This window comes from Scyliorhinus torazame, chromosome 13 (assembly GCF_047496885.1).
Source record: "Scyliorhinus torazame isolate Kashiwa2021f chromosome 13, sScyTor2.1, whole genome shotgun sequence".
NCBI lineage: Eukaryota > Metazoa > Chordata > Chondrichthyes > Carcharhiniformes > Scyliorhinidae > Scyliorhinus > Scyliorhinus torazame.
In genome coordinates this window covers 25,459,505-25,471,452 of record NC_092719.1, presented here as the reverse complement: position 1 = coordinate 25,471,452, position 11,948 = coordinate 25,459,505, and the positions used below count along the sequence as shown (strand labels likewise).

General features: G+C 45.1%; 1 protein-coding gene across 1 annotated transcript; it reads right to left on the bottom strand.

Moving 5' to 3' along the window:
- Positions 1-6,727: 6,727 nt before the first annotated feature.
- Positions 6,728-11,383, bottom strand: LOC140387669 (leptin-like). The gene is made up of 2 exons (XM_072470862.1): positions 11,234-11,383; positions 6,728-7,242 (listed from the first exon to the last, which is right to left on the bottom strand). The coding sequence occupies exons 1-2, from the start codon at positions 11,381-11,383 to the stop codon at positions 6,865-6,867; spliced, it is 528 nt and encodes a 175-aa protein (XP_072326963.1). The 3' UTR covers positions 6,728-6,864.
- Between the last annotated feature and the right edge of the window lie 565 nt (positions 11,384-11,948).

Here is an 11,948-nt window from a genome sequence, read left to right as displayed (position 1 = left end):
ACGGGTGCTAACACTGTGAATTGGCTTTGCCCTATTCTTATTTAGGGTGCCTGTCTGCTGGTTTCTCTGCTGCTTCTGGGACGCATTGCACTCTCGTGCATAGTGTCCTAATTGGCCGCAATTATAACACTCTTGGGATTTGGTTTGCTGTGGGCTGTTTCTTCCCTCATTTACCCATGCGGGATTCTGGTGCGTCCTAATTGGATGCATGTTTGCATCTGCCTGTTCTTCCGCTGCTTTGCCATAAGCTGTTTTACTTTGGATGGACTGTTCCCAAGTGCGGGACAATCTTTTCAAAACTCATTTCTCGTTGTGGGCCTCGTCTGAGGGATCGTAATTTGCGCAAGCTCTCTGTCCTGCCTCTGTCGCATGAGAGACAAGGATGCGGGTCCATTTGACCATATTGTCTGGGGTCAAATGGGTGCGGGCTAACTCTCCAAACACCGCTGTGAAATGTATCCACAAGCATCCAGCAAACACTGTGGAGTGCTCTGTTTTCTTTTGCCTACACTTATTTAGGCCTTCTATATAGCCGATCGCATCTAGGATCGCTGTGTGCATTTTTTGGAGGGTGCCTCCTCCTACATTCTGTGGGTCGGGAAGGGCTGCCACGACTGAAGGGTCGAGGCTCAAAACTGTGAGCTTCACTTGCTCTTTTTCATCTAGGCAGTACATGGTCGCCTGTTGTTTTACTCTTGCAAAGTAATGGTGGGAGTCCGATGTGGGTAGGAACGGTGTAATCTTGTCACACGCGTCCCGTAATTGAGTGACGGTTAATGGGGTGGTGTATAGGAAATCTGGGTCTCCTTCTGTTGTGGCCCTGCGCTGTGTGGTGACAGGGTTCATAGGGTTGTGCTCTGCCTGTGCAGTCGGGGGTTGGGGTGCTTTTCTCTTTTGTGGCTTGTCCTGTGTACATGTACATATCTGTGGGCAGTCTCGTTTAACTCCTGCCAATCGGGGCCATTTTCTTGGTCTAAATGGGATCCAAACGTGCTCTGGAACCCATTCTGGACAGAAAGCAGAGACTGCAGTACTGCAATTTGCTTCCGGCACTTTGCATAGTCTACCGAGCTCTGCCTTTGTTCCGTCGTGGAAGTGTGGAGTGCTCGTAGGGCTGCTTTTAAATCGTTACACTGTTTCTGTAACTGCTCAACTTGTTGTTCCGTTTCCTCCCTTACCAACACCACGCGTTGCGTGTCTTGGTAGGCTTTGTCGTATTGCGACTGAAAGCTGCTTAAATGGGCAAGACAAGATTATTGTGCCCGCTTGGCATCAGCCATCTCCTTGTCCCTCACCGCTAACTGCTCTCTCAGCTCCCTGTTCTCTTTCTCATATTCACTCACGTCTCCTTCACTATTCTTGTCTCTCTCTTCAATCTCTCTACAGAGCGTCCTTACGACCTCCTCTGTGCCTCGCATTTGTGCCAAGCAGAACACGATTGCCATCGGCTTGCGAGCTTTCCCTAAGCTCTTCCTATGGATCTCTGTCAGGTTCTCCCACCAAGTATGCCCTATACTTCCGGGACCTGTTTCATCATTCGCACAAAATTCACTCCAAAGGAGCTATCCTTTGAGATATTTTCTGATCTCCTCTCCCCATACGGGACACTGTCCTACTCTATTGGTTGCTGCGACCTCGGATTCTTGGGGGTTCATAAGGAGTTCCATTGCCTTCATTGCCATTTCTATCGATATCTCTGGGGTCTCTACCGAATTTGGAACAGGGGCTGATAAAGTGGTGATGTAAACACGGGTACGGCTTACGCTAATTTCTGGTCTACAAAACTCACGACAGTTTTACACAACAAAATCTCTCAGGTTTACCTTATGTCCCTGTTAGTACACATGCAAATAACACACTTCCGAATCTTGGAGGTTTGATCAGTATTGGTCTTACGCTTGTGGTTTTTCCTGTTTCCAATTGGATTCTAATTCAAATTTTGGGTTCTCTCGGAGTGACTAGGCCACTTCTAGGTTGTGTCCCGTCAGATGTCGCCAGTAATGTTGCTCTGTTTCTCTGGTTCTAAATATGGCAGTCAATATGGTCGCCTTCCTTAATCCTAATTATGCCTTAGAGTCGCCAGGTATCTTTCGATACCACCACAAGGTTCAAACCCGAATACTGATCAAAGAGCCAATACACCAGTTAGTTAGTTCAAAGTCAATACTATTTATTTACACACACAGTACGATCTACACATGCACAAAGTACTACAAACTAAACTATCTCTAACGCTAACGCCTATACTTAGCTTCGGGTGCCCACTCAGTCAGAGGAACAATGGCCGTTGTTCGGATCTGAGGTTGTTGGGTTCGAAGAGATAACAGGAGAACAGCTAAGGTCGTCCGTCTGGTAGCGAGCGTTGACCTTGGACTTACTTGCTTCTGGTGCAGCTGGTGGACGGGTCTCTCCGCTTTGAGAGCCAATTCCAAGAGAGCGACTCTCTATCGGGGGTTTCTTCTTATACCCGGAGGGGTTTTGCGCACTTTTGGGCGGGCCTTAAACTTGGAACCAATTAATTGGGCCGAATCTTGATCACTCGTAGTGATCTTGACCAATAAAGGGGTGGTGCCCTGATGACTGGGTGCGTCCTAGGTGGCCGTTGGCCTTGCTTTGTTTGCGCTTTCAGTTTCCCCCGCCCCTTACTGGTGACATCACGAGGTTCCCGCCCACTAAGGATGTGAACCTCATTTTAATATGTTCACATCAATTTTAATCTTATTAGCAGGCCCCTCATGATCTCAGGGGGTGCGGAGGTACGTATAGCCACCAAGAGGGAGAGGGAAATGCCTGGGCAGTTCTTTGACATTGCCACCTGGCACAGTTTGCCTGGTGGTGCCAAACTGTGCAAGGGGTGGGCCCTAGTCAGAGTCCTATGGGTGTTGAGTGCATTGATAATAACCTTTGTTGTCACAAATAGGCTTACATTAACACTGCAATGAAGTTACTGTGAAAAGCCCCTAGTTGCCACATTCCGGTGCCTGTTCGGATACACTGAGGGAGGAAACAGAAATACCCGGAGGAAAAACACGCAGACACAGGGCGAATGTGCAGACTCTGCACAGACAGTGACCCAAGCCGGGAATCGAATCTGGGACCCTGGAGCTGTGAAGCAACAGTGCTAACCACTGTGCTACCATGCTGTCTGGTGTGGGGTGGGGAACAGAGGGTGGGGAGGGGAGGGGGTGGATTGTCGGTGATGAAAGTTGGTTGGGGGTGGTTAGTATTCTGGCAGTGATTGTTCGGGGTGTATGGTGGTATGGGAAAGCTCCCAAAAGTCCCGTGATGGGGTTTCTGGGCTGTTAGGCTACAGTTCGCATTGGGAGAGTCCTTTAAACATGCCGACCCAATCTCTGTGGAGCTTTTTGCTGGCTCAATGAGCCCCCACTCTGCCAGAATGATGGCATTAACCGCGCCCACTCATTATTTTCTCTCGAAGAGATTCAATATCTGGAGAGAAAACTGGTCTGTGCAGTTGGAGAATTACACACCAGTTTTCAATCTGAGTCTGACACTTTGCCAAATTCTGGTAAGATTCCACCCATTTTGTTGAAGCTTTTCATCTTGACACTCACCAGGGCAAATGTAAGAATAATGCCAGGGAAACAACAACTTGGTGAAGGTATTACCAAATAGAATGCACCAGTTAATGGTGCTCACAGTGACATGCTCACAGTGTGACACATTTGCATGTACCGGAAGCTACATATAATACACAGGGCCTTGTTCTTTTGCAGACCAAAAGAACATGTACACACATTGTGCCTGTTTCAGCTAAATAGAATAAACGATAGCCATTCAGTGGTTCATTCCTCAGGGCAATGCCTTGATTAATTAAAGCCAAGCTGCTTGGTTTAAATTTTCAAAAATGCTTGGCAGTTAACTGTCAGTCACTATTAACTGGTGAATTTTCCATGGCAATGCCCCCTACCAATCAGAGTCCACTTGCCAAAAAAACAGCACTCTCCTCTCATGTGGTATAAAGTTGTTGTTCCCCCTGACACTGGTATTTTTGTGATTGTCCTGATGAGTGCAAGACAGAAAGCTTTGACAATCTGTTTTTTCAGCAATTTCCAGATTTTAAAATTCTTCAAAATTGCATTGAATCAGTTCAGTGCACTGATAGCTTGCTATGTGTTAGCAGCCTGACATTTCTGGGACCAATCATCAGAATCACAGAATGGAGGGTGCTCTGTGGGTTGGACAGTTTAAGACCGTCAAAGTGATCTGGATAAAGGAGACATTAATGAATGATATAAATAAGACAGTAATATTTAAATATTAAAGTAGTGCATTTATTTTTAATAAGTTAAAAATACAAGCGTCAATCTTAAATCTACATTATTATAAATAAGTTACTTTTGCCCAATAAAGAAGCAATACAGTCATTAAGTCTTTTAATCCTGTTTCAATCTGACTGGATAATTTATAGAACTCTAGGCGACCACAGTACGTATTTTGTAAATACAGTGTGTGAACAGGGAGGAGCACTGAGATGAAGGGAACATCACACGTGTGTCAAAGTAACATGATCACTGGTGTTATTAAAAAACAGTATTCCAATGAAATTATGAACTTTAGCAGAGCGATATTAGGAGGCAAGCCCAGATCTATGTTGGAGAACTAACCTTCAGATGGGTTAGCGTACAGCACTGTGAGGTTGTGAGACAGAATACGTCACTGAGTTACACACAGCAGTAAATTACTCCCTGTTCCAATCATTAGCAATGAGCCACTCCAATGAAGACTGGAATTAAGGCACTTTGTTGGGTGAATGTGACGGAAGCTTCATTTTGCATCAAACCATGCAAAATTGGATTTGGATATGCTTATTGGGGCAGCACAGCGAGAGCTTAGGCCATGCTAGGCATGATCAGTTGATAGTGACAGTAGTTGCAAAAGGTTGGAACATTATCGCTTTTTGCCTTGGAAAGGATTTTCTGACAAGGAAATGGTATAGCTTCTAAATCTTTTCTACCCTGTAAAGCCTACTTGCTGTAAATAAATAAATAAGTTATAAAATCTACTGTTAAACGTTAATAAGACATTGGTGCACTTCCTGCAGCTGCATAATTCCAGTTTAACAGGGATCCACTATATGGTTTCACTGGAATATTACAAAAATACATCCGTGACAACACTTCAAAGTACTTCGGTGGCTGTAAAACTTTGGGATGTCCTACCGTTGTAAGGGTCTAGGTAGACAAAGATACAGCCACCAATGGCAGAACGCTGAAAACCAGGGATGTGTAAATGTCCAAAAGTGGAGACATGCGGAGATCTTGGAGGGTTGGAATGCTGGAGGAGATTACAGAGATAGGGAGGGGTGAGGTTATGGAAGGATTTGAATCCAGGAATTCAAATTTCCAGATTGAAGTGTTGCCAAATCAGGAGTCAATGTAGGCCTCAAGAGGTGTTGGATGAACAGGATTTACTATAAGTTAGGATTCAGGCAGCAGGGTTTTGGATCAGTTTAAGTTTACAGCTAAGGGCTCATGGTTCAGACTCAGTGGAGTGGATGTAATTCAAACATGTTTCCATATCTAATTTCTGGCAATGGAGGGTGATTACCAGTGGATTGAATAAACTATTGTCTGCTGTCCCTTAAAGCAATTTTGCAACAAGCAAGTTCACAAAAGAAATTGACAGGGAACTGGGACCAGATTTCCAGCCTGTGCTCTTGGGCTGTGGGACAGAAACATAGGAAACCATTGCACCACTTGAGACTGTTCCATTATTCAGTTAGATTATAGCTGATCTGTACCTCAACTCCATTTACAAGCCGTGTTTCCATATCCCTTATTATCCTTATGGCACAAAACGTCTATTGGTTGGTCCCAGTTTTGAAAATTTTGATTGGTCTAGCCTCACTCACCTTTTGGGAAGCTTTGGCATCAATCATCAGTTATCTTCAACAACAGCTGAAAAATACCTTGGTTTAAATTTAATGTGTTTCTTTGTAAGAATTCCACCAAAGCCAGATTCAACAAAATATTGAAGCCGATTAGCCAAATGTAGGGTAGGGGACAAAATAGGTTTTGATTTGGACTGGTTTACAACTCCGTTTACAAGCTATTGGCCAAATATAAACATTTGCATTCTATTCTGTCGCTTTGTGGATGTAGGGAATGGCTAATATATAGAGAGGGAGGAACAGAAACATGCCCATCTTTCTGTCTCGTTCTCTCTCACCTATTTCTACATTCAAGCTGTTATCCTGTATTAAACAACAAACGAAATATTGATAGCATGTCGCATTGTCTTTGCAATGAGATATTATATCCCTTTATATGAGTTGGGACACTTGCAAGTGAGTTTTGTCAATGCAAGTTGGGATTTTCAGGAACTTGTCACACTGCTCTGCAACTTCATATTTTAACTTCTGGTGAGTATTTGTGTCAGGTAATAAATATTTCTCAATAGGTTTATGGGGATCACATGTATCAACAAAATGATCTCTAGTTAGGTACATGTAAATGGTTTCCCTTCTAACATTTTCCCGTCCAAATCTTAAGGCTGTGATTCATGACTCATTTCCCCACTCTTCCCCTCACATTTTACTTACTCTACAATTCTTAGTAATGTGTAGGAGGCACAAAATTGTGTTCTCACCCAATATTCACGTGGACATATTTTCCAGCATGAGTCACAAGCTAGCAGTCAGGAGCAACAACCCTGGCTGATTTCTTCCTCCCTAGCCCAGGGACTCTGAATCCAATTATAACACTCCTTTTGCCAACTAAGAGTTGTGGAATTAAACTATATACAGCTGAGAAAGAGCAATGTCTCATTAATGCACACTCTTGTATTGCTGGTGTGTTTCCCCAATGCTCAAGGCAAGTATCCAATGGACCTATCCATGGATTAAGAAGCCCTACAGCTCCTGGGGTTGTCCAAAGTCCTGAGCAGCCTATTGAGGTATTTTTGGAGCCTGTCCAGAACCACGTGCCTTATGGTGAAAATGAAAGCTGAATTCCTCCGTAGAAATCTCTTCAGGTGATGTGCCTTCTCGCATCTAGAGCTGGAGCAGCCGTATGAAGTGGCTAATGACTTAACCAAGACTTTGAGGTTCTTCACATCAGTTTGCACCTGCATAGAGTTATCCATCTGGAGAGTGGACAGACTCTCAATAAAGCACCCTAGTGCCTCATCCACAGTGCCCAGGTTCTCCACGTTAGTCTCTCTGAGTGGTTCCGGAATCAGGTCAAGTCCACTGATCACGAGACTTGGGGATGGCTTGAACTGAAAGAAAAATACAACACACTTGATTTTATCTATTTATCACTAGCATCAATTTATAGAGTCACTTTAATCATCCAGTAAAGTTCAACGGACAAAGCTACCTCTCTACCAGGATCATCTATCCATCTACCTGCCTACCAAGTAAAAACTGCCATAATTTTGCGTTTTAGGTTAAGGGGTTACAAGTGTGGGTCACGTTACCAGTGCAAATGGCACTGATAGTTTTAAGTTTTAATACTGGGGTCTCTAGGGCAGCATGGTGTGGCAGTGGTTAGCACTGCAGCCTCACGGCGCCGAGGTCCCAGGTTCAATCCCGGCTCTGGGTCACTGTCCATGTGGAGTTTACACATTCTCCCCGTGTTTGCGGGGGTTTTGCCCCCACAACCCAAAAGATGTGCAGGGTAGGTGGGCTGGCCATGCTAAATTGCCCCTTAATTGCAAAGATGAATTAAGTACTCTAAATTTATATATAAAAAAATATTGGGGTCTCTGGATACCGAGCCCCCTTAATATAATCAAATTTCAGTACTTGTGCCTGATTGGTAATAAGAAGGCACCTTCGACAGTGCAACATTTCTCAGCACTGCGCACATCAGCCTGGATTTCTTGCACCAGAGTGGGACTTGAAGTCACAACCTTCTAACTCCGAGTGAAGAGTGCTACTGGTTGAGCCGAATTGACATTTGCTTCACATGCTGTTAATGGTATTTATACTACTCAGACAAAGAATCAGCAATTTCTGATTTAATTTCATATTTCTCAGGTCCCTTTTCGATTTATAATTTATGGTTGTTTGCAGTTGGGACATTTTCCTCAAAGGGGATAATATTACCTGATCATTTTAATCAGAGCAAAATAACTGTGCAATATTAGCAATTGGACCTGTTAACAGCTAATACTCCTGTGAGGGACAATATTATTTTGTAATGGATTCTGCTCAAGTCTTAATTCAACAACAACTTGCATGTCAGTTAAACTGTTTCATTTTCACCTTTTCCCCCTTCTATCTGCTCCCTTGTTGGACATGCAGATTCTTGGAGTAAAGTTTCAATGTTGCTGTATCTTGCTCAAGTGACTATGGTATTTTGTATTAGTTTTAACTGGGCAGTGAGGGTTGCCTTGGGTTTAGGTATCATGTAGCTCAATTCAACGTCTAACCTTTGAGGCCTCTCTTTCCAACACCCGGAGCCCCAAATTGGACAAAGCAGCTTTTTACTTGTACTTCTTTCGACTTACTGTTCTGTATTCCCCACTCAAATGGTACCTGGACTACAGAGGTTAAGCTACGAGGAGAGATTACACACATTAGGCCTGTTTTCGCGAGAAGATTATCATTATAGAATTTACAGTACAGAAGGAGGCCATTTGGCCCATCGAGTCTGCACCGGCTCTTGGAAAGAGCACCCTACCCAATGTCAACACCTCCCCCCTATCCCCATAACCCAGTAACCCCACCCAACACTAAGGGCAATTTTGGACACTAAGGGCAATTTAGCATGGCCAATCCACCTAACCTGCACATCTTTGGACTGGGTGATTATGGGGTGATCTGATCGAAATATTTCAGATATTAACAGGGAAAGACTGGGTAGGTAAATTCCACTGGCTCGAGATTCGAAAACGAGGCAATATAGTCTAAAAATTCGGGAGATGATGATAGGGAGAACTTCTTCACTCAAAGGGTGGGAGAGATTTGGAACTCTCTCCCACAAACTGCAGTTGTAGCTGGAACAGTTGTTAATTTGAAATCGGAGATAGGTTTTTGTTCGTCAAAGTTATTAAGGGGAATGGGCCAAAGGCCATAGATTAGCCACGATCTTATTAAATGGCCAGACAGGCTTGAGGGGCTGAATGGCCTACTCCTGTTCCTCTGTTCAAACATTTTCCTTCTTGTAATCAAAAATCCTTCCTTTTCGATGCACCCCCCCCCAATTTCCTTCAGGTTTACAGCCCTCTGAAATCTCTGCGCTCCTCCAATTCTGCCCCCCCCCCCCTCCCATTACCATTGCTCCACCATTGGCGGCCACTCCTTCATTCAGCTGCCCTAAATCCTGGAATTTACCCCCCAAACCTCTCCACCTGCCTTTCTCTCACTCCTCCTGTATGACGTCGCTTAGGGTCTGTCTCTATCAGCAAACCTTTGGGCAGAAACTTCCTAAGCAATGTCTCCTGGTGGGGCTGGGTGTGAGATAGTTGTTTGGTAATCCCTCCTTGCGAACACTTTTGGGGCACCGCACTTCCTGGAAGGTGCTACACAAATGCGAGTTGTTGTTGTATTTACGCTCACACCGTCTCTTCCACATTGGGGAGAGGTGCGGATTGTACCATGGCCTCAGCCTCTCTGCACTGCTCCAGTGAAACTCTCACCTCTCCAACTGGCCCTCCACTGCCTTCACCTTGAGCTGATTCAGCCAACATTCAACACAAAGCAGGTGGAAGATGTCCCCTCCCTCGCCTGGAGGAGATGTTGCTCAGGTCGGGCTGAGGCCGGGGAGTGAAATGCCTGAGCTTATTCACTCCAGAGTTAGCAGAGAGCCCGCCTTCACATTCCCTCCTCCCCCTCACAGTCAAATCCCCAGCTGTCATTTCCCTCGCTCCTTACTTCTTCAATTATTTTCTCTTAACTGCACAGCATCCTGGCTGGAAAATCCCACTTTTCCCACTCTGGGCCGCCTCCTTTTCACTGTGGCCTCTGATGAGAAACGTTACCCGCCCACAATAAACCTTTAATTCCTCTTGCCTGGGGAGGGCTGGCCGCTCTCCTTCCGCTTCGCCAGTCGGACTTTATGCTTTCGAGGTTTGTTTTTGGCGCTTGGCAACTGACCAACATTCAGGCAGTGACTGCATCTTTCATCGACACAGGGGGCAATTAGCTGCTGATCAAATGTTTCATTTGAAATCTTATTTAGAGATTGTCACAGTGAAGGGTGGTGAAATTTACCTGACATGCACAGGGGAAGAAGGATGGGAACTGCTTTGTTATGACAACGAAATGTTTCCAACTCCAACCCGGTTGGATTAACGCCCAAACTCAGTTTATTAACCCCGCCTCTGTCACTCCCTCCTCTGACTTTCTCCCTTCTGCACTTGCCTCTCTTCCTGTTAACTTCCACCCCTTTATTCCGTTCTTTAACCCGAAATGACCCTCTCCATCGTTTGTTCCCCTGAAGCTGTTACTTTCACTGAGACGGAGTAGCCGGCTTTGATTATTAAACATGCTGACATTTAAAACATGTTAAACGTTGTTTACATTTAAACATCGCTCAGCTGGAGTTAGGCGGTTGAAATACTTCCGTACATTGAATGTCACACTTTCAAATGTTTCGGTAAATTATGTTTCAACGGAATCGAAACGCTATCAATCTATCTATCTATCCATCCATCCATCCATCTATCTATCTATCTATACATCTATCTATCTATACATCTATCTACCAATCTATCTATCCATCCATTTATCTATCTATCTATTTATACATCTATTTATACATCTATCTTTACATCTATCTATCTGTACATCTATCTATCGATCGATCTTTCTATCTATACATCTAGTTATCTATCTATCTATCCATCTATCTATCTATCCATCCCTCTATCCATCCATCTATCGATCTATCCCTCTATCCCTCTCTCACGCTCTCTCTCTCTCATCCCAGCTCGGTGTCCCTGTGAATCTTGCGTCTCAATGTTTCCAGTGGATGTCAAACATCCCAGGGTACCGATAACTAGGAATTTCTCCGGTATCCTGGTCAACATTCCTCCCCAACCAACACCAACAAAAACAGACTAGCCCATCACTCGGCGCAATGATGGGTGAAGACTGAGGCTGGCCGGACACAACTGGCATCGGATTTGGGACATCGGAAAGCGGTGGTGCTAAAACTACCTTCCCTCCATCCTGCTCGCTATCCCTATCCCATTGCCCCGCCTTCAGTCCCAGGTTGCACTGGATGCGGCCGGAGACCGAGGCCATGCTGCCGGACTCTACCTGGTTATTGAGCTCCTGGACGCGGCTGATGATGGTCTGGGCCAGGAGGCGGGTGTCTCGGATGATTCTCTCAGTCACAGTGGCACGCCCGGAGCAGAGCGGCACCAACATGCACAGGACGGTCCAAGCGGGCAGGGCGAAGCTCCTCATCGTGAGAATTGGGGATGAATTGGAGGATCAGATGAATCTATCAACAAATACAGAGAAATTCAGTTCCAGTCGAAAACAACTTTATTGCAGCGATGCACACACATGAATCCTTACCCCCTGGGGCAAAGTCCTTCACACCTGGGGGAGAAATATTAGGAACATATACCTTAAAGGGAATATTCTCTCTTCCCCGGGAACTTGCCCCATTCCAGCCCCATTGCTCCCTGCTTAGATCTTCACCGTTGCTACACGTCCCTTTCTAGTGTTTGCGCCTCTCATTCAGAGGTGTGTGATCTTGTCAGGTGCTTGTTGAGCAATACTTCGAACTTTCTATGAAATATCATTGCTGTACAGCGAGAATCTGTCTGACTGCATCGCCCAGAAGGAAGATAGGACAGTTCAATTAGAAAGAGGCAGGTTTGTACATGGAGGCAGACAGAGTTCAAGAGAGTCCACGGCAAAAGTGGGCAGAAAGTTGCGACTGGGAGGCGCAAAAAGCAGCACGAACCGGGCCGGAGAGGACAAAAGTAGTGGACGGGAAAGAGAGATGGGTGAAATAAAAGAG